Source organism: Sander lucioperca, chromosome 13 (genome assembly GCF_008315115.2).
Source record: "Sander lucioperca isolate FBNREF2018 chromosome 13, SLUC_FBN_1.2, whole genome shotgun sequence".
Taxonomy (NCBI): Eukaryota; Metazoa; Chordata; class Actinopteri; order Perciformes; family Percidae; genus Sander; species Sander lucioperca.
Window position 1 is genome coordinate 2,412,501 of NC_050185.1, and position 23,969 is coordinate 2,436,469.

At 42.2% G+C, this 23,969-nt stretch overlaps 1 protein-coding gene across 4 annotated transcripts in view; it reads right to left on the reverse strand.

Moving 5' to 3' along the window:
* Window positions 1-23,969, reverse strand: part of robo3 (roundabout, axon guidance receptor, homolog 3 (Drosophila)) — a 105,308-nt gene that overhangs the window by 76,987 nt on the left and 4,352 nt on the right. For all 4 annotated transcript variants that reach the window (XM_036008935.1, XM_031310901.2, XM_036008937.1 and 1 more), the window contains exon 2: window positions 5,408-5,734. In XM_036008935.1, the coding sequence (XP_035864828.1) occupies window positions 5,408-5,734 (327 nt within the window). The remainder of the gene's footprint in view (window positions 1-5,407; window positions 5,735-23,969) is intronic.

Genomic DNA, 23,969 nt, shown 5'->3' on the forward strand with positions numbered 1-23,969 from the left:
ATTCAATGGATCAAATTCTGATAGTGAAACAAGTCATTTTACAGGAGTTGTGAAGCTCAAAAAAATCTATCCACTGAATTACAGACGTGTCTTTCTCCATGTCACACCAGGAACACACCGCAGGTGTAAGCGTAGCGCAGCTATTTTTATTTCGGCGCCAATCTTTTCCAATCTGTCTGGGCGCGTAGCTAAAAATCCATAACTTTGTGCACAGCTGAGATGATGGAAGGTCTAGTGTTACTTTGTTTGACCTCTAAGGACTCGCTTATCAACTGCCGCTTCAATTCTACATGAGAAAATGTCCAGACAAGCTGTAGTAAAAGCTCTATTTTAAAAAAGATCTTTCATCCTGGCCCCTTTGGTAGAGCTGAAGATCTTTGCCCGAACGGTCGGGTTCAGTCTTAATTTCTATCATGTTACACGGGCTCGGGCCGGGCTCTGGCTAGCGCTCCGTGTTGCGCAGTAAATGAGCAGTCAGGTGATGCGTTTCGATTAGTGCGAACATGGATGCTGAGGAGGTGTAACAGAGGCTGGCCTCTGGAGGACTTATTTTATTTCTTTGTTCCAACTTCCAAGTGGCCTATAGCCTCCGTCAGTCATGAATAAATTATGTTAAAAAATGTATAAATGACTAATTCTTGACAAAAGGCAAAAGAGCTGTGTGCGGGCGCATATTTGAATAATGATGGGCTGTAAACAGGTTCAGGCTTTTAAAAAGCTGTCAATCAAAATGTACTTGTCGGGCTCGGGCTGAATTCTGTCGGGTTTGGGCCTTGTCGGGCCGAACTTTTAAGGCCCGATTACAGCTCTACCCTTTGGTACATGCACAAAGAAATTAACACATGACATGGAACAAAATAAAGCACTTTCTAGACAAACTCTTAAGGCAGGTCTATGTGTCAGCACTTGCAACATTCTGCCAGTTCATCCATACTGCCGCTCAGTGGCCACCCTTCACCACCCTGCCTGCTTCTCAGCCTGCAGCAGATGGACTGTGAGGGGTTAAACTTCCCGAACCTTCCACCCTTCCCACTGTGCTGGCTCCCATCCCGATACCAAATATACACACCGACACACAATGCAGCTCCCTCTCAGTTTGCCCCCAGTGCTTCCAAGTCACAGGCTGGGGAGTGAAGTGACACCATGCCACAAAGTGCCATCTTGCGCCTTCCCTGGTGCCATGCTGAGCCCCCTGGCAGCTCCAGGCGGGCTTATGTGACCGTGGCCTTATCTCCGGCCCCAATGGTGCCATGCAGAGAGGGCTGGCAGGCGCTGGCCCTGGCTTGGCTTTGGCACTGGCCCACTGTTTGTTCAATATAACCTCTCTCTCTATTTCTCTCCCTCTCTCTTTCTCTCTCTCTCTCTGGAGGCAATGCTCCAAAAGTGTGTTTGTTGTGGGTTTGTGTGGCTGTGCAGGCAGACGCACACTCAAGAAGACACAAGTAAAACACACACTTGCAGTTTTTCCTCTCCCACCATGGATTAGGCTGGCAGAACCACTGCTGGGCCCCGAGTTGTGTCCCTGTGCGTGTATCTGTTTGCAGACAGCTGCAGAGAATGTCACTGCCCGAAGGACCGTGCAACAGAAAGCTTGATAAACAGAAAAACAGATGAACTGATCAGCTGCGTGGCCGTGCAGACTGCAAGACACTGGTATTAAAACCAGCTGGCTCAGGCTACATCCACACTACTACGTTTTCATTTTTAAACAGCGTTTTGAGACAAAAACGTTCTCCGTCCACACTAGAGTTTTAGCTGACAACGCATATCACGTGACCGTTCACACACACTGGGGATGTGCGTGCCAGTGTACACAGGAAACAGATTTTCTGACGTTACTCTGCGGTTGAAAATCATGGATGCACACGCTGAAAATACAGAAAATACTTTGGAGAAAGAACACCAACCGATAAGACTGACTGACGTGCATCAACCTTTCCAAAAGTTTCCGTTTGTGTCCATCCAGACTACGAAGCAACATTATAATAATGCGTCTTTAGTTGTGAGTAAGCACTATCGTAATGTCATTATTAATTAAAAAAGAGCAAGGACAATTCCTTTTCAACTCAAAAGGAGAGCTCAAAACTAGCACAGCGCACAGAAACCCATTAGGGATTATTCGTAGGGAGTGGAAGTTATAGCATCTGTCACTGCTCTACTCCTATGCTCTTTCTCATAACCAGCTCTGTGAAAAGTGATTCACAACACCGCCTAACACCGCCTAATCTACCTGCTCGGTTTCCATATACGGCTTAAATCACAAATACCCCGCAGCTTCTGATGCTGATACCTAAACAGAGCAAGAGCAAGGTTAAAGGCAATTCCTCATGCAGCTTTTAGCAAAGGTGACGGGACACAGTGCACAGATCCCAGCTGTTTATAGAGGAGAGAGAATGATTCATGGGCTGCTTTTCTGTGGAGGCAGTCAGTGAAAATCCAGCCTGATTATTAAGTTAGGGGCTGCAGCCTTTCAGGAAAATATGATGGGCGAGGTGTTTGACAGGAGTCTAGAGTTTCACTGATTTTTTTTTAATGGGAATGGAGTTTCTTTTAGCGCTTTCAGCTGGTTTCTGTTAGTGCGATGAGAAATTCCTGAGATATTTTCAGTTTGGACGGGTGGATGATATTAGGAGAGGCCGGAGTGAAGGGGTTAGAGGAAATGTTTCAATCTTAACGGGTGCTTCTGCTAACAGCCGCTAACAGCATGCTGTTCTGACTCATTCTAATCCAGATTTGAAGATAAGCAAAGCACAACAGAGGCAAAAGTTCATTTTGTGTGCCGGCTGTCAATATCAACACAATGATCAGTATGTACTCTTTCGACCATTTTGTCCATAAGTCATTCAGCAGCACCTGGTTTGTAGTCCATTTTGAAAACACAAGTCACATTATTTTCTGACAATGTGTCATAACAAAAACTAGGGATCGACCGATATTGGTATTTCAAGGCCAATACCGATTATTAGTAGTTAATAAAACCGATAACCGATATTTGGAACCAATATGTATTTACAGTGAAAATGAAAATCTTTTAAGTCAAAATTAAGATTTTGGAATGTTACAACATAAAACTTTGTTTAAAAGCTTTTAAGTGCTCATATTACGCTCATTTTCAGGTTCATAATTGTATTTAGAGGTTATATCAGAATAGGTTTACATGGTTTAATTTTCAAAAAACACCATATTTTTGTTGTACTGCTCATTGCTGCAGCTCCTCTTTTCACCCTGTGTGTTGAGCTCTCTCTTTTAGCTACAGAGTGAGACATCTCACTTCTGTTCCATCTTTGTTGGAAGTCGCACATGCTCAGTAGCTAGGTAAGGACTACTAGCCAGTCAGAAGCAGAGTATGAGGGCGTGTCCTGACAGTACCTAGGTAAGGACTACTAGCCAGTCAGAAGCAGAGTATGAGGGCGTGCCCTGACAGTAGCTAGGTAAGGACTACTAGCCAGTCAGAAGCAGAGTATGAGGGCGTGCCCTGACAGTAGCTAGGTAAGGACTACTAGCCAGTCAGAAGCAGAGTATGAGGGTGTGCCCTGACAGTACCTAGGTAAGGACTACTAGCCAGTCAGAAGCAGAGTATGAGGGTGTGCCATGCTAGCAGCTAGGTGAGCATTATAACGTGTGTTCCAAAGTGACCACGTTTGTCTCTGAAGTAAAGGCTGGACTACAATAGAGCTGTTTGGAGCTGTTTGTGAACAGTGTTTTCTGTTGGAGATGGTAAGTCCCTTTGGGGTGGACTTTGGACTTTTTCACTTTGTAAACCTATAACGTGCACAAAAAGATATATAACACTATAAAGGAAAGGGAAAGTAAAAAAAGGATAATATGAGAACTTTAAGCAATTATTTAATAAATGAGAAACTTTCAACATAATACCAAGTAACAGAGAGTCAGATAGTGTTGTGGGGGGGACATGAAGTCAGCTCAGTGGGGAGTCAAACTGAAGCAGAGGGACAGACACAGAGCTGTAGTCAAACCAAAGTAGAACACTTCTTAATCCATTAACTTTATTGGTTATCAGGCAAATAAAACACAGATACAGATAACCTGCAAACTGCCAAAAACCGGCCCTATATTCACTCTATCCCTAACAAAAACACCTACCTGGATGCAGCAATAAACCAGTCCTCTATATACTATATTTGTATTCATACATGCTTTCAAAACAAAGTTATACTTTAAAGATATATTCTAACAGTGAAGGTAATGAGGACTAGATTTAATTGGCCCTATCTGCATTCCATTAAAGTGTCACTAATTACAAGCAGCCTTGTTATGGAGAGGGGGAAAAAAATCCCCAAGTGTCTGTTGGAAACCCATCTGACAGGAGTTAGTTGTATTTTAAGGAAGTAACATCTGCTAGAGAGAAGCTGCCAACCAACAGTGGCCTTTCCTCCTCTCCCTGCCAGGAAGTTATTTTTTTTTTTTTTTAGCTTTCCTGTCCAGTGGCGACAACTGTTATCTCTTTGCAGGAGCTAGCTGTCATCCATCTACATTAACAGGCCAGGTCGCAGAGGCCAGGCTCTCTGGAGCGGGACAAGATATGGATGTGATGTCGGAGGCCGGAGAGGAGACGAGGATGGTGGCCAGCCCCCCCCCCCCGCCAAGAGATCTGACACCAAGGTCAGGGGTGGCGTCTTCAGTTAACTCAGCCGAGTGATAGTGATGATGAGAGAGCACAGAGTCCTCTGGAGCTGCCTCTACACTCCTCTGCTGTTACAGTGCAGCTAACAGCATTACTTGTGAAATCTATCTGGGATTTCATTTGTTTCCTTATTACTGGAACTACATAATACATGACACAATGTCTGACACCTGATATGTGGACAAGCACTGGGCTATCACAGCTATCTCTTCTTAGCTATACACAAACTTGTGTTGCATTGCCCGCTGTGTTCCTTTAGTTTTCTCGGTGTGTGAGGTTTTGTATTCAGCCCGTTATCATGATGAAATGGTAGTTGATGTTGCTTGATGCTGCTAGGGCTGTCCTCGATTAAAGATATTCTTAATCGACCAACACTCAACTGGTTTTGTCGACTAATTGATCAGTTGATTCAACGGACAGATCTGGGAAACTGAGTTTTTCCACATAGTCATGCAAACGCACCACTTTAAATCTTGTGTTTGCCAGAGATGTGCACGTGAGTTTCTTGGAAATAAGTCATTCAGCATGAAAAACGCATAAAATATGACTAATGGACTTAAGAAATCTGAGTCGACTTAAGACCAAAACGACCGATTAGTCGACTAATCAACTAAGAGGGGGGGCAGTTCTAGACATTACTGTCTTTAGTATCACTGTAGCGTCACATGTCATCTGTCCTTTACTGAATTCCGCGCGCACACAAACACACACACACACACACCTGAGCACTCCAGCCAAAATAGCAAACAATTAAAGACTTACTTGCCACCTCCAGCGACGCATTGCGACTGACAGCCTCTCCCAGGTAGTTGCGCGCCACGCACACATAGATGCCCTCGTCGGGTTTGCTTCGCCTCCCGTGTACAATTCGCAGGAAGAAGAGGGAGCCGCTGGGCAAGAGCATCCGGTGGGATCGAGGGTCCTCCCGATCCGTCTCGACGCGCTCACCATCTTTGTACCACTCCACCATTGGAGTCGGCCGTCCTTCGGCCTTACAGTTTAGGGTGGCCGGCTCGCCCTTGGACACGATCAGATCAGACGGGTGTTCTACGATGCGGGGCGGCGCATCCTCGAGCCTGGGTCGAGATCCTGGAGAAAAGACAACAACAGACGGAAGAGAAAGAGTTACGACCTAGTGCATCAAGGTTGTTGTTTCTGACGCGCTCTTTGTTACGTTGGTGCAAACCTGATTTTACAACACCGGTATGAGTGTTAGGTGTCAGCAACAGGACTGAATTTTGGGAAATAATTATAGCTAATTTATCTCCAAACCAGAGCCATTTGGTGTTTTAAAGCAGTGGTTCCCAACCTGGGGTCCGGGGACCCCTAAGGGGGGCGGCAAAGATCACAGGGGGGGCGCAAGTCTTTATCTGGTTTGAGGTTGAGGTAAAAAAAAAAATATTTGCACATGTTAAACAAATTATGATAAATATATAATGTATACAAAAGTCTGTATAAAAACTATATATTTTTGTTTTCGCTTAAACTTGTAGGCAGGCTACTTAGTAGGCCAAACCTCCGGGACCTCTTAACCTGGGACCCTGCTGTCATCAGGTCAGCTGCTAGCTGCTAGCTGCTATCATCCTCGTTTTTCCTGCTGCCACGGCATCACTATTTTATGAATGAAACATGGCGGAGAAACGTAAAAGTGCTGATAACTCCTCTGTATCAAAAAAGAAAGTAAGCGAACGTTACCTCAACTTCGGTTTCGGAGGGGGGGCTCAGCTTTTCTTAGACACAAGTAGAGGGGCGCCAAGGAAAAAAGGTTGGGAACCACTGTTTTAAAGCTTACACAATAGACAACAGATTGAAAAGGAAGGCACAGCTTTTCCAGTCTGTGTGACAACATGATGCGTTTAGATTGTTTGCAGATGCCGGATGTAAAGAGGGTGGTTGCGCTAGTGTAGGAAGAGTAAGCAGTATAATAAACCTCAGCATACAAGAGGCAAGCGGGCAGCACAACTCTCTCCAAACCTCTCGAGCTTGGCCTGTAAAAGGCTGCAGAAGAAAAGAAAAACACATTTTTAACACAGGCAACATGGCTGTGTGACGCAAGCGTGTAATGTAATTACTCAACAGTTACATTGGAACTATAAATCAAGAGGTTTGAAATTACATGCTCTAATTTCTGCATCTATCAAACCAAAACCAAATTCTCCAGCAGTGGAGGGGCAGCAGGAGAGAAGTAAACATGGTAGAACAGTGCTAATCATAAGCTCATGGGAAAGTAGGTTGGCTGAACTACTGAAATATTCAGATATCAAAAATGTACAACCAACTCCAATATATACTTTTTTTGAAAATACTTCAAACATTCAAACTGGTGTTTTCTTTTTAACATAATCATTTGCAAAGCTCTGCGTGGTGCAAGTTTCTGTAAATGACTTAACATAAATGTGCGGTGTTTCTTGTCAGTGTTTTCAGACTGTCTGCAGAATCTCTAGCTTTATTTTTAAAAGTCTGATTGAAAGAAATAAATGAAGACCTGAGACAGAAGCAGACGGAGATGTGGCCAAAGTAATTCCCACAGGTTTTTATTTCAAGCTTTGAAATTGCTTTTTTACCCCTCTGTCTTTCCTCTTCCTCCTCCAATTTGACTGACGGCATGTTGGCGGTACAATTATGTATAAAAAATAAAAAGCAATAACCCAAACTCAAGCACCGTGAGGCACAAGTAAAATTTTCCCCCTGGAGAGCATATGAAAGAATGACAACAGGAGGTGCGTCTCGCCACTTCTTTTCAGAATAACCAGGTTTTGTTCCAGTGATGATTGTTGCAGCATTTATGACTTTGCAACAGGGGGTTGCTATGCTATTTTAAATTAAAACCATTTTTCACGGTCACAGTGTTGCATGCTTTAGCCACTATGGCAGCATGCTACGCAACTTTGTGTTTTCAGAACATCTGCAGAAGAAGATTGCAGAGCGAAGACAGAAAACATGAATTGCTTTGTTCAGCCTTTAGGAGTTTTGTAGCTCCTGCATCACACAGTAGCCGCTGTCGCCCGAGTTGGGTTTCACCCCTATGATGCTGTTCTTGTGGAATAAGTCATTGCTTAGTTAAAGTTTGCTTAGTTAAGTTCTGTACCGCCTGTCATGTGTTGCATCACTCACTACAGAGCTCCAAACTGCCTCTGAAAGCAACATCAGAACCCGAACGGCGCGCCGGGAGCTTCATGAAATGGTTTTCCATGGCCGAGCAGCTGCACACAAGCCTCACATCACCATGCAGAATGCCAAGCGTCGGCTGGAGTGGTGTAAAGCACGCCGCAACTGGACTCTGGAGCTGGAAACATGTTGTTTGGAGTGATGATACACGCTTCACTATCTGGCAGTCTAATGGACCAATCTGGGTGTGGTGGATGCCAGGAGAACGCTACCTAGTGGAATGCATAGCGCCTACTGTAAAGTTTGGTGGAGGAGGGATAATGGTCTGGGGCTGATTCTCAGGGTTTGGGCTAGGCACCTTAGTTCCAGTGAAGGCTATAGGATACAAAGACATGTAAGCCAATTGGGCGCTTCCAGCTTTGTGGCAAGAGTCTGGGAAAGGCCCTTTGCGGTCCACAAAGACATGGTTAGACAAGTTGGGTATGGTGGAACTGGATTGGCCTGCACAGAGCACTGACCTCAACCCCACTGAACACCTTTGGGAGGAATTAGAACAGCCATTGCAAGCCAGGCCTTCTCGTCAAACAGCAGTGCCTGACCTCACAACAGCTCTTTTAGCTGAATGGGCACAAATTCCCACAGACACACTCATAAATCTTGTGGAAAGCTTTCCCAGAGGAGTGGCAGCTGTTATAGCTGCAAAGGGCGGTCCAACTCCATACTGATGCCAATGGTTCTAGAATGGGATGTCCAACAAGCTCATATAGGTGTGACGGTCAGGTGGCCATATAGGGTATGTTTATATAGGAATTTAAGGGTGATTTTTTAGTTTTGGTGTAGGGTCTTAGTTTGTGCACAAAGTTATAAAAAGAAAGAAGATGAAGCCACAACTGATCAGACAGAGAAAGAGGCGGGAGCCTGTTGCAGTGTGGGTAAATCTCAAACCTCCAAGAGGTAATCAAGATAGCAACTTGTTTCCTGTGCTCTTCATTTCCTTTGGAAAGGCAGCTGACACTGTGCCTACAGCATATACCATTGGAAACAGGTCCAACATAAGAAAGTCGTAATGGTTCTTCCCACAGGTGCGTGAATGAGAAGGAGTTCAAAAGTTCAGACTTTCCTGATAACACCTGATAAAAAAGCAGTCAAAATTCCTGCCCTCAAAGTGGCAAATCCTCTTTGGGGGATTAAGAACTCAGCTAAAGTCTTGTCGCTGATGGGAATATAGAGTACCGTCTGATGGCCCTGCTCTCAATGCAATTACATTCACAAACATGAAGGAAATAGAAAGTTCTAAAAAAAGGAGGAAATGGTATTGGAGGCTTTGAAGTTGCTAGTATGAATCAAATTGCAGCTGGTGTGTGAATGAGATCAGATATACATTTTAGACTTCTCTTGCGTTGCCCTTAATGGAGAGAAAGGCATTACTCATGTTCTTTTTTTTTTTTTTGTCTCTTTCGTTTTCAAACTGAATATTTACCATATTTTACCTTGAGTTTTTAGCTTGCATTGGGTGAATGGCAGTTGAGGGTTAAATTTTGCATTATTATTCTTATTTGCAGGACTACCAGTTAAAACATTTGATGTGATGCATTTATAAAAATAAAAAAAGGCAATATTTTCTTACAAGGCAGCTATCATGTGGAATACACAGGTCATTTTCTTGCTAACAGCCTCTTGTCCCTCAAGGTCTCTGAGCAGTAGATAGAGACCATTCATTTTAATAGCTGTAGGGTAGCACATGCATCTTGGCTGAACTGAGTCTGTCTGGTCGGGAGTTTTGTGTGTGTGTGTGTGTGTGTGTGTGTGTGTGTGTGTGTGTGGGTTTGTCTGTGGTGAGAGCTCAGCGGGACAGAGCCTTTAAGAGCGGACTCATAAATTTTACAGTCCAAGCTGGTTGGAACCAGCCATGTGGAAATGTAAAGCGAAGGCTTTTAAAGAGAAGGAGGCGACCATGTCGACTGAGCTAAATATCAACAAGAGAACGTCCAAGTGGCAAGCACTGAACACCAGCTCTTAAAGATGATACGCCTATCATCCGAGGACATTCAGACATGATGAAATGATCTCTCGGCTATGGTCTTCTACACATTGAAAAGCTCTGGCCCCATACTGTACGTGAGTGTGACTGCATCCAAGATGACTTTTTTTTTTTTTTTACAGATAATGAGCCATCTTTGTAATCTACACTGATATCGCTGTAATGATAGTGATTTCTGCACAAGCTAGTGCAGCCGCGGGATGTACATCAGTATGACGGTACAAAGGTTCAGATCTGCTTGTTGATAGAGACTGACTGCGCTGCCACACAACTCGAGGACATTTGAATTCCTAAGCTGCGTGTGCTACAGTGAGCATAGATGGATGTAACAGATAGGGCGAGGCTTGAAAAGATGAACTCAAATTGGGTAAAATGGAGAGTCTGGAGAGTACGACTGGTTGTCTCGAGAAGGGTGTCAAAAAGGAAAGTCTGGGCCCTCTGAGGGCCTATTAGCTCCTGCCCGTGGTGTACTACAGCAGGATGGCAGCAAATCGCAAAGCTACATGTGAGCTAATGAAACCACAGGGATGCTGTAGGAGTGCTTGACAAGAATGGTGCATGGAGAGAAGAGGAATTATAGTCTAAATTCCCAGTGTACTACACTTGAAGGATATATGTGTGATTCCCCTTGTACATCTGATAGCTGTCAGTCATCAGTAGGGAAAATGTTTTTATATCTTGCCTTTACTGTCATTTTTACTGATAATGCAAACTGACAGACGGGTGACAAATTGAAAGACAAACCTGCATACATGTGTCTGAAAACATTGGGAGCCTTCCACACAGGGCACAAGGGCTCAGCATATCGTTGAATTAATATGAATGATATGCTATAGCGGGCTACAGCGTATCATGATATCGTGATGCAAAAACCATAACCATCAAGCCTCATCATCTCCTATTGCTCTAAATGTGTGCATAGTGACAATAAATGGCTTAAACGGAAACATCAGAGGTCCCTCCTACATTGTTATCGATGTACCACGGTGACGCTCGAGCTCCTGTGGACCGATCCTAGAGATAGATTCTACAAAAGCCATTACAGTTATCAGATCTCAGCCAAAATGAAACACCGATGGCAAACAATGGGCCCATGCTTCAGTCGGAAATGTGCACAGTATCTATTTAATGCAAAATAATATACGCTTGAATTTACCTTCTAGCGAAAACATCGACACAAATGCATACAGAGTGAATTTCTGTCAACAACTTCAAAGTCATTTTGACTGGGGTAAATGGGAGGAGGAGAGAATAAAGCCTGGGAGGGTGACAGTGAAATAGTGCTTGAGACACAAGTGCACCGAAAGAAACGAGAAAAATTGCAACACAACAGCCACGGGGAGCACAAACTCCTGCTGCAATGTCCTTTCTATAATGGAGGATGGCAAAGTGCTGAGGCACAACTTTTTCTCATCGAGTACAAGAACAAGTGGCTCTGCTGATATAAATTAAAAACGGAGGCCCACTGCCAAAGATCTACAGTGGATTCCCCCCGCCCCCGCTTGCCAACTCCCCAGCTTTATTTCACCACAAACAAAAGTGGGCTTTCATCTCCAAGCAGATTTACTTCCTCTTAACTCACACACATCGCTCCAGTACTCTTGACTTGACTTGAAATGCTACTAGAATGGGGGGGTGGCGATTTATTTGTATGTGGGGGGCTCAGGCTATTGACACAAAGGAAAGTGACATCAATACTTGTGACTGTGAAGATCAACTTTACAATGTCTGAAAGTCCTGAAATAGAAAAATGTTTAAAAAAACAAACATTCTAATACCAACTCACAAGTGCATTCATTTGACTGCATGACAACGTGATGACAATGCAGCTTCTTCTGGTATGAAAATAATCCCGCTCCAAGTATCCAGAAATAATCCCCTGCTGAGAAGTCACAGGTCAAACGAGTGACTGTCAACTCGTTTCGGAGCGTGTGATTGGTGGTGTGCTCACTGTGCTGCTGTTGAAACGAGGCCTCGACAGTGCAATCACTGGAAAGAAGGAAAACGTTCCAAGAAAAAGTTGAAACGTAAGAGAGAGATTGTTATCTCGTGTAGATCTTCTGATTCGGAATATTGAGAGCTGTGAAAAGTTCGTTTCAAGCATAATTCTACTTGACAAGCTATTCACTTGCGATGACAAGCAGAAACTTTTTCTGCACCTCAACAGATTAGAATGTAAATATGCACTTCCCCCTGCAGCCTCCTCCAGACTTGCATTCCACAAACACGTATTCCCAAACACAGATGGTATGATGCTCAGATGATGCTCTGACTCATACAATAAATCCCTGAAGGATGCTGATTTTGTCCGATACAGAATCAGGTCAATCGTGAGGGCAACAAAAATCCTCACACCTACTTACCAACTGTTTCACTGCAGAAGGTCCAGCATGCCATGCACCCACGCCCGAGCCAGCCTCCCAGCTCATACTGTAGAAGGTGTACAGTATGTGTCATCACACATAGGATCAAAACTATTCTGTTCACTAAACAGGCCTGCAGGGAAAAGGACATAAAACATGGATGGCACTTCAGCCCCATCACGTCTTCCACCCTGACAGGGTGAGAAATGCCTTTCATTCCTGCATGAAGGACTTGAAAATAAATCAGAATACTGCAGTATATCAAAAGCCTGCATTCCTTATCACTCTGGTAGTGACTTGTGGTAAAAAGAAAGATTAAGCCATGCTCTGGCTTAGCAACTAAAATGAAGGCTAAGCTGAGCTAACCCTCACACTGAACACAAGATAACCACCCAATTCTACTTAAAAAAAAGACATAACTGTTAATGGTGTTTTTAAGATGAACTTCCAGAACAATAAAAGTTGAATAAAGTGTGTTTTATGATGAAAATTACCGTTTCTTTAAAGTGCCCATATTATGAAAAAATCACTTTTTCTGGGATTTGGGGTGTTCTTTTGTGGCTCTGGTGCTTCCACACACATACAAACTTTGAAAAAAAAAAACATCCATGCTGTTTAGAGTGAGATACGGTTTCTGAATGTGTCCTGCCTTCAGTCTCTGGGTGAGCTGGTCAAAATCTGCACGGCTTTCTCCGTCACTAGCCAAAACGAGGGGGCTAGGGGGCTAACCGTTAGCATGCTAGCTCGTTCTCAATGGCAAAACACTGCTACAACACACACAAATTTACCCTAATGTACAAAATAAGTTGTATAGAACTACTTCCATGTCCCTGTTCTGCAGGTATTCCACACAAAATTGGAAGTGCGCCCTCGTTTAGAAGAAGTCTCCCAGCTAATCCTGCCTTGTACAGGCCGAAGTTGGAGAAACAGCTAGCTAGCTCATGTAGTCCTTACCTAGCTACTGAGTAAGTGCAACTGACAACAAAGATCTTACAGAAGTTGAGATGTCTCACTCTGTAGCTAAAACAGAGAGCTCAACACACAGGGTGAAAAGAGGAGCTGCAGCAATGTGCAGTACAACAAAAATATGGTGTTTTTATAAATTAAACCATGTAAACCTATTCTGATACAATCTCAAATTACAATTATGAACCTGAAAATGAGCAGAATATGGCCACTTTAAATGGAGTCTGGTGTAGTTTGGTGATGGGGATTTCGGGGCTGTTTCATGTTAAACTAAAAGGATCTTACTCTTTAACTAAAAGGTCTATCTCTGTAGGGATCCTTTCATAATGATGTCAGAAACTCAGAATAATAATCTGAGCCTGTCAGTGGCAAAAACAGCACTTTTAGTGGACGTAAATTGAAGGTGCGCAATTGCCCTATTAACGTTGCATCACAGCTTGTTTCACCGCTGCCAACTGCAGCGGTCTCACTTAATACTGGACCAATGTCAAAGATTGTTGTTCCCATCGGTCACTTAGACACAAAAACATAGGAAAACAGAAGGGACGTAGGAAGTTTAAAGAAGGGACAGAGGAGAGAGGGGAAGGGCGTAGAACGACAATCAAAGACAATTCAACAACTTTGCTATTCCCATCTCTCCCTCATCTGCAATTCTTTTTAGCGGGCTGCCTTCCCTCTTACAGAATTTGTTGTTTTACAGCTTTGTTGCCTCCTCCTCCTCCTCTCGATTTCCACAAAAGCCACAGGAATTGATTTGCAAATGTGCATTCAAAGTTAAATTGGCAGCAGTGAGGCAGGCTGGAGTGCTTTCTCTGCAGCCTCCTACTCTTTGACCCTGTGGGGACATCAAAATGAGGCACTTGCATGAGAATACAAAGTGCCAGCCATAAAGAGACAACCTCCTTAATTGAGCCTATGTTGATGCTAAGCATCTAAATGGGCAGGGTCAACTTTGCAAAAGGAAATAGGGTGTTTTTATCATGTCTCTCTTGGGGCCATGAACAGATTTATGAGTAGGGGCTTTTTGCTCTTCCTTTAGAAGAGGGGATTGTGGAAATTGGTAGCAAAAAGATCCAAACTCTCAAAGGCAGCTCCAAAAAATGCCCTTTCACTAACAACTCTGTTTCATGCTCCCTCTGAGTATGGCCTCTTGTGCTGGCGAAACAGCTGAAATGAGTTTTGGCTAGATATTTGGGCAAGTTGACAAGACAGAAGCAGCTTGCAGTAGATAAAGAGCAAACAGTGGCGTCTTTTCTGGTCCAACAGGAACAGACAGTTGAGCCCAACAGACCATTTTTACACAAAAAGTTTACTCATGGTTAAATGTGGCTGAGAGGCTTGGGAGTTTATTAAGCTTTGATTTAGTTTCTAAACCCAGTAACAACTCTGAGGGGGGGCAGCAAAGCATCTACTTGGACTTTAAAATAACTTTCCTTAAGTTTCTGCAGCACATTATGTATGGTATGAATAATCCAGAATTGGCCTCTGCGAAACATCAAATACCAACATCGATAATGCAGAGGATGGTGCGGCTAAACGATTCTCATCTTAAAAACATTCAGAGAACTTTGGATGCAAATCAGAGAAGCATTCGCAAAAAAGCAGTCCTGAGGACTTAAAAAAGAACCAGTCCAGCATCCTTCAAGTTATCACAGATCCTGCCAGGAGTTGTCAGTTTGAGTTCCAGTAGCCCGGCAGTAACAAGCATCGATTTTCACCGCCGGGTCCACCGAGGCTTGTGTTTTTGATAGGGCTTTGAAAGAACAGCAGAGCAGCAACTGTATGTGGCGACTACACTCCCACTATTCCCTCCATTTTGCTGAAAGTTTTCTATGTGATGAGAGCAAGAAGAGACAAGAGGAACGCAGTGACGGACTGGGATCAAAAAACGGCCCACACCGGCCCTATTTTTGTCAATAACCTAGCTTGGAAATTAGTAACTCTGCCTTCCGAGTGTATCCTTCCACACACTTTACAATCTTGAATATCTGTGGCTGCGTTAGGGCTGGGCAATATGGAGAAAATCAAATATCACGATATTTTTGACCAAATACCTCGATATCGATACCGCAACGATATTGTAGTGTTGACTATCGGTGCTTTCACAAAATATTTACACAATGAGATTTTTGATAAATAATCATCAGTGATGTGTATATAATGAAGAAGTGGGTAAAGGTAAATAATAGAACAGTTACAACAGTCTGGTAAGTTCAGACAATGACAGCACTTTACTGTAATGCTGCCTTTAAAACCAGGAAAAGACAACACTTACCATATTGCGATATCCAAAATCTAAGACGATATCTAGTCTCATATCACAATATCAATATATTGCCCAGCTCTAGGCTGCATGCATAAAATAACTTATCAAAATTAACCAAAGATACATTATCAGTAGTGGCCCATAGGGGTGCATAGGGGGGGCGGCCCTTCTGGCATTTGCCCAAATTCCAGATGGCCAGTCCGTCACTGAGAGGAAGTAATGGAGAAAATACTGGAGCAAGGGAAGTAAGAGTATTGGCTGTAGTGATAGTGCATCCTCGTCAATTCCATCTGCTAGCAAACACCAGTGACATGCCTAAAGGCTGCTGTGTGATGGAATGACTGCCAACAGAGTAAATAACCCATGATTACACACTGAACTGCCTCGCACTATTATATATTTATATTTAAATCTTAAATCTCAGACTATACTCACATTGCATTATTCCTTCCCTCTCTTCAATTGTTATTGTATATTTCTTGTAAATTTGTAAATTATATTATATTGTTATACTGTATATTAGTATCGGTATTTTTTTATATTTCTTACTGTCCTTTCTGTTTTTATTCTTGATATGTTAAGTAAGCGTTGTACTTTGAGAGCAAAGATTAACCGTTTTACGCCAACCTGGCCAATAAAGCTGATTCTGATTATGTTTTTATTCAGTAAGCTGTCGAACCCAAAAACTGAGCTTTTAGTGAAGACGTGAGGAATCAGCAGGAAGAATGAGAAGACTGAAGGGATCCTGACGCCAATCTAACGTTAGGCCAAACGTAACGTGTTCAGCAAGCATTTTGTTACCAAGTCAAATATCCAAATGCCAGTTTTAGGCTAACTATGTTTTTGTAAGTAGTAAGTTTTTTATCGTCATCGTGATATCAACTGCCGCAATAAAGACATCGTGAAAGGCTGCGACATATCGCGAAAGACACTCAGAGATTTTTTTTAGTTAGTTAAAAGAAAATGAGTAGAAAACTGCACTTTAAAATGTCTTTTTTTTTAGTGCTGCCTTTTATATTCAATTCAATGTACAATGTGTTCAACAAAAGAATGTGGGAAATGATTTCCTTTCATTTGTTTTAAACTCAACAAGCCATTTGTTATATTGTAGCAGAAACTGAACTGCAGAACTGAGTACACTTTAGTACCTTTTTAATCATAGTTTGTATCAAACAAAGCTGTATGTTGATGACTGCAGCAGTCCACTAAGGTTGACCAATGAAGGCCCAGCAGTGGATGTGCCCACTCCCTCATGTTAGGGAGGAAATCCTCCAGGGGCTCCAGGACGGACACTCCGCGGCTGCGGGTGGCCTAACACAGCTGGGGGGAAATGCCATTGCTTTCCTGTTCCACAGCAGCATATTTTAAGATAAGCTCCTATTAGAGCTGCGCTTACACACACATACACACACGGGCTGACTGCTATCTGCTCCTATCCGTCTGACCACATACATCACACAAGTCACACTTGAGGGAGGAAAGGGTCGAGACAGGGACTTCCTGAGTCCAGAACTCGAAAGCAAAACAATTAAGATACAGCAACAAAACAAAACAAAAAACTCTGTGGGTTGTTTTTAATTTTTTTACATTAACTGGGTTGATACCCATGCCTGAGTTTACAAAAACTTCAGTCAAGCTGAGAGTGATTTGAAGTTTGAGCTCATTTCCCATTCATTCTAAAGTCAAACTACATGAGAGACCTATCATTTGGGCTTCACGGTGTAACAGTGAATGATGACGGGGAAGTCTGACATAGAGCCAACTATTCAGCTCACTGACAAGCTGCCCTGTCCTTCTCCTGTTTTAGTTGGATGAATCGGTACAGTGTGCTCGTACTAAATATGACGTTCCATTGATCATTTTTCATGATGATACACTGCTGGCACTGTAAGGAGACTACATTATGATACCGTAATACGAACGAGCCCTGTATCATAGATGGAACACTCCGAATGTGTAACGGTAGTGGTGAAAGATCCCTTATCTATGAGTGATAACATGACCATGAAAGAGAAAAGTGGATAAATGGACCTTTAACACATCGTGGAAGAGATTTCAAGGAGCATTGGTTCTGGAGTATAACTAAGACATGAAGTGGAGAAAGTGGAGGTGTATGGCTGGCCAATAATTCAACTTGATAATTTATCGTCTTTCAAGGGAATCACATCGTCAATATCGAGATATCGTGATGTATAATTGCGTTTCTAAATTTATAAGAACAAGTGCATACTAACTCAATTTTCTGAGAAACAAGGCCTGTAACAATTATTACATAATTATCTAATTGTCAATTTTTTTTTTACACATTTGCGGTTTCTTTGTATAACTGCAATTAATTGCTGACATGAGCTAAGGTCTTAAATCTGTATTACTGGTAATTGTTGATTATGTTTAGATATGCAAAATTGTAATTATAGAAGTGATTATTGGTCAGACTATATATTTTAATTATTATTTTAATTATTTGTTGGCATTTGACCCTAAACACATTAATATCAACAAAAATAACAAGGGAGGGGAGATACAGTTAGAAAATATGTTTTATGATAATAAAGAGGCGTGGTTTACGTCATAGGCTGTGTGTTTGTATTATTACATTATCTGGGTCACATGACAGTGATAGATAACCAAAAAATGTTTCCTGGGATTCATTCTAAACTTGAATTTCTTTAAAAAATAATAATAAAAAAAAATATATTTAATTTGACTGAAATAGACAATTATATTGTTAATCATAATTATTTCTGAGACAATTAATTGTACAGCAACATTTGGAATGGTTCCAGCTCTGACTGAAACATTTTGAGGGAATGTCATTTGAAGAATTGCAGATTTGTGTCAACATCACACTATTTGTGTGCATGCATGTAAACACGGTCAGTATATAGCTGGGAGAAAAATATTGATCTTTTCTCACTTGAAACGTTTTACCACATTATTGATGATTATTTATCTAAAATGTCATTGTAAAAATATTTTGTCAAAGCGCCAACCCTACATTATCGTCGCAATGTGGATATCGAGGTATTTGGTCAAAAATATCGTGATATTTGATTTTTCTCCATTTATCGCCCAGTCCTAAGGGGGAAGCTTCAGAAGAGCGAGAGATGGATTTTAACCCAGCTGCCTATCACTTTTCTAAATAGTACATGAATGTTTTTGATTTCTGCAGTGGGTTGCAAATAAGAGGGTGTCAGCCCTATGTTCCCACAGCCCATTGGTCCCACAGCCCTATGTTCCCACAGCCCATTGGTCCCACAGCCCTATGTTCCAACAGCCCTATGTTCCCACAGCCCTATGTTCTCACAGCCCTATGTTCCCACATTTCTAAGATTTGTCTTAAAATTAGGCCCTATGTTCCCACAGCCCTACATAGAACATAGGGCTGTGGGAACATAAGGAACGCTCCCCTTAAGAGATAACAAGCAGAGGCCTCTAATTGCCTTGTCACCCAAGTCACATTTCTTTAAATAAGCATTTCCCTTCAGGACATCTTGCATAACCGTCAACCATCAAACTGCTGCTACAGACAACAAATAGCCAAGGAGACACTGGAGTCACTGTTTATGTACCAACGCTCCCATCACAGAATGACAGGTACCCAGCAACTGTCACTTTTTTTTTTAAAAAGAGCTGTCCCTGTCACTTCTAAAGCCAGCCATTAAATAATGGACAGCAGTTGTCAAAATCCCTTCCACCGCAGCATCACATTGATACACCGGCGCTGAAAATGATCCATTATCAGTTGGCTCTTTCCCACAGCGAGCTTTCAAGTGCCAGACCCTCACGAATATATCCAACCGGCTGACAAAGTCACGGCAGTGACAGCTGCAGCTTTACCCCTGGGCTTTTCCTTTTGACTCTGCGGCGGAGGGTTGTTGTGCGTCACATTGCACACCGGAAAAAAAAGTCTGTGGACAATAAAGAACTGGATAACCATGAAGATTAGACCGACCGTCTCGCCAGTCATACTTTAAAATACCCACGTTCTCTTGTTAGACGGGTGATCAGACACTAAAGACACAAGAGGGCCGGATGGTGGTGCTTAAAGCAATGCAAAAACATGGTCAAGACAGAAATAAAACATTATTTACTGAGTTTAAAGACATTGAAAAAGGTAGTTTGAATGAATATATACCATCATAGCAATACTATATATTTATCAAAATGTATCAGGTCTCTACTGAGGAAATGATAGGGGATTATTGGGCCAGTGCATTCTAATGCAGCACTTGATGGGGATACTAAGCATGACAACATTTTTTGTTTGAATCCTATTTTATTGTTTGCTAGATCATATAAACTTATATAAATTAAGAAAATCACATTTATATTACTTATACAGTATATACTTGGTGTTTTGTTTTTTTGATGAACCTCTGACTTCATTGTGCCACAAATACAGCCCTATATAAAGTAAATATACTGTATATCAATCAGTCAATTTGATTTGGATGTGGCCGTCCGATCGGCACACATACATGTACTGTATGATGCAATAGAATGTTAAAGACAATGTCCAGTGCATTTACACCACATCTCTCTCTCTCTCTCTCTCTCTCACACATACATACACAAAAGAAGGCCTCTTCAAAAGCGCTAAAGAGATTTCGGATGTGTCCCATATTTGTGTGCGGAGAGGACGCAGAGAGGGAAGACGCCTCTCTGGAGATGAGGTTGGCAGATAGCTGCAGTCAGCTATCAATCACTTTAATCCCTCGCCAGTGACAGCAATGAAAAACTTCTCCATTATCCCACATGGTTAGCCTGCATTCACACGGCCTGCGTCAGCCGCGAAAAGTTGAGACCTACTCAACTTTTGGAGAAACGCAACCCCACGTCATGCTGCGCTGGCCAGTCACGTAACCGCGGATCAGACTTGGCAACAGATTTGAGAGTCCCGTACAGGAAACAGGAAACATCACTGCCTCTATCTCTGCCACAAGAAAGTTTTAAAACACCAAACACAAGCTCTGAACTGCCCGGGAGTTTGTGGAACGGCTGACCGTTTCCTCAGTCCCTCCGTCTCTTGTTTTTCTCCGTGAAATGAAGCTGAAGCTGAAGCTTCAAGTGCGGCCGGAAATAGGCATGGGCCAGTTACCGGTTTCAAGGTATACCGCCGTTTCAAAAAGTCACGGTTTCCAAAAAAAAATCAAGGTTTCAAAACCATTTACATTTTCCGTCATACCGTTCGGAGTCTTCAAGGACAGAAAGTGCAGTTTAGAAATCCCTCTCCCTGCCAGTGTGCACTGTGCTTAAAAATCAAATACATTGTGTTGAATGGGGGGAAAAAAAGTTGTTGTTTTTTTACCCAGACATTTCAAAATAATACATTTTAAACCTGTAACTGCAATACAGTGAAACCGTGATGTGTTTGTTGAAGGTTGTCATACCGTCAGAAACTCATACCGGCCCATGCCTAGTCTGAAACATCCAGATCTATAAACAATCTGACGGAAAACAGTAACTGTGAAATATCAAATCTACTTTTTGCTACAATGTGGGGGGGTGGGGGGGTTAAAGAACACACCAGATGGGCCGTTTCAGTGACGCTCCCACCGCCACACAACTAGGGTTGGGCATCGAGAACCGATTCCTACTTAGAATCGTTTAAAAAAATTACGATTCCAGTAGAATCGTTTCTTTATTGGAATCGTTTTGAGGATTTGGTTTCAAATCTGATCACGGGTTCCAAATTTAAAATGCGCAACTTTTGGTTTCCGTAGCGGCCAGGCGCTTGTTGTGTTGCAGCCTTGGAGCACAGTAAGCAGCGCTCTAGTCTGGCTTTATTTTACGTTGAAAAAGCCCAGTAAAACTTCAACCCACCACTGAATCAAAATAAAACTTTCCTCTTATTTGTGAAATAAGCATGTGACCCGTTTCAATTCCACCCCTCAAAGAATCTGAATCAAGAATCGATAAGAACCGGAGTCGGAAATCGCAATTGGAATCAGAATCGTTAAAATCCAAACGATGCCCAACCCTACGGAAAATCGCCAGATTGCCTTTTTTTGTTGTTGGTCTGAACACATGCCTTAGAATAGAATAGAATAGAATAGAATAGAATGCCTTTTATTGCCACTATACACATGTACAATGACATTAAAAGCAACTCCTTTTCCAGTGCCAACATGTACGTAAAATAAATATAACAACATGGAATAAAATAAGTAGTATAAAAAAAGGGGGTAAGGTGCACAGTTCTGAGATACTATATACATATATAAAAAATATATATATATGAGTTTTATATGCAGTGTGGGTTATTGCACACAACCTTATGAAACACAACGAAAACCTCAACAGGGCAAACGCCGCCCTGTGCTCCATGACTGACACTTCATCACAGGTTGGTTCGCCTCGCTCCATGTCTATTTCAGTATTTGACCAGCAATCGGGAGGTCAGCCCTCCTAAAACCACTGGAACTAATGCTGGGGGCCATCCATCTGTCTACAGCCTGAGGTGGGGGAGCTCAGGCGGTATTGTGTCAGGGCCCCTCAGGCGGTCAAAGGAGAGGGAGTAGCTGACTTGTCCTGTCAGCACCCGCTGCTAAATAAGAGTTCCTGTTCAGTGTATTCCCTTTCCTTTTGGATGCCCGATGGAGAAGTCTCTGGTGCCCCCGTCGTGTGTTTATTTTAGCCCTCCATGGTGGGAATGTGCAGGGTAGAAAGATTAAGATTAGGCATTACCATTAAGAGAGGGAGTGCAAGAGAAAGTGACAGGGCATGTCTTCATTTTTCATTCACTACAGTCGAATGCACAAATAGCTTGTTAATAAAGCGTCCATATCTGGGACTACAGTCTGGTTTTCTATTATCATGGGTATACATAATGAGTGGCTGCTCTGTGACAAGCGTACCGAATGCAGCTCAACCCAAGCCTTTTGACGACTTGGTTCCAAATTTAGCAAACCAGGAGCTGTGCATTAAAACAAACAAAAAAGCCGGAAATAGGCAACTTCAAGCTTTAAACGTCAATTTCAGCGCCTGATTAGCGCTGCTGATTCTGTGATGACAGGAAGAGGACGTTTAGTTGCTCGTTCTCTGCCTTTTGAGTGCTATTTTTCAGCGAGCGTAAATGAGGATTGACTCGTACCTCGCTGGTTTTCAAGGAGCTCGTTTGTCACGTATCATAGCAGAGCTTGCTGAGCTATCGACAGGCTAATTGATCTGTAGAGAACAGATGGGAAGGCAGGTGGGGGGGAGGAGGAAGGTACACTGAGTGTGTGAGTGTTAGTTCTCAAAACTGACTACAAAGCTTTCTCTGTCTCCTTTTTTTGTCTCTGCAGAAAACAGCAGACATGTTGTCAATATGCCAATAGCAGAAACCGGAGCGGCTACATGTCGCCTCGCTGCGTTGCTGACTCATCCACAGTTCAAACTGTCACAAGTTAACAATGCGGTGATGATTACAAGACTGAGACTGTGAAGTGCCACTAACAATGGCATACACACTCCAAAAAATAACTCATTGGATAAACTCAATTAAGTTGTAGGCAGGATTTCTATACAATAAATATATTAAGCCCCAACTCAAACTAAGTCCACCCATTCAACAGAATGTAAATCAGTTAGCCTAACTCATATGTTGCTTTTAAACTTCTGATCTGGGTTAACCCTTTGATAGAGCTGCAAAGATGAATCGAGTAGACGTCAACTATTACATCAATCTCCATCTATTTTGATAATCGATTAATCGTTTCATTCGTTTTTTATTTTAAAAAAAAGTCAAACTTCTCTGATGTCAGCTTCTTAAATATGAATATGTTCTAGTTTCTTCTCTCCTCTGGGACAGTAAACTGAATATCTTTGAGTTGGGGACAAAACAAGACATCTGAGGACGTCATCTTGGGACTTTTTGGGAAACACTGATCCACATTTTTCACCGTTTTCTGTAAGCGTCGACCGATACTGGTTTTTCAGGGCCGATACTGATTATTAGTAGTTCCTGAAACCGATAACTGATATTTGATACCGATTTGCATTTACAGTCAAAATTTAAATCTTTTAGTCAAAATTAACATTCTGGAAGTTGGTTTGAATGCTTTAAGCAATTATTTAATAAACCAAAACTGTAAACCTAATACAAAAAAGAAAAGAAAAAATAGCTTCCTGAAGTTTGAACGTGCTATCTATCAGATTGTTTGCAGGTGTTGCAGAGCCGTAGCAGAGCCAAAGTAGTGCACTTTATAGTTAATTAACTTAATTGGTTATCAGTAAAATAACACTGATACAGATAACCGGCCAGAGACATCCCTAATTTTCTGACATTATACAACGATATGCAATACCAACTAATTGATTATTCGTGAAAATAATCGACAGATTGAAAATGAAATTGTTAGTTGCAGCTCCTAAATGTGGATAATTCATTATGGGCTTCCAGCTGGTGACCTGAGCAGTAACATCAAATGTGCAATATGTAATTAAAAAAAGAAAAAACTGGATATGGATCACAGATACTGATACTGAGGATTTTCTCACCTTATATCTAGCCATGCAGATAGTTTTGGTTTAATACGTCCAGGTTTTGACTCATCGTTTAAGGAATATTTCAAGTAAAAATTCCAAACATTTCCA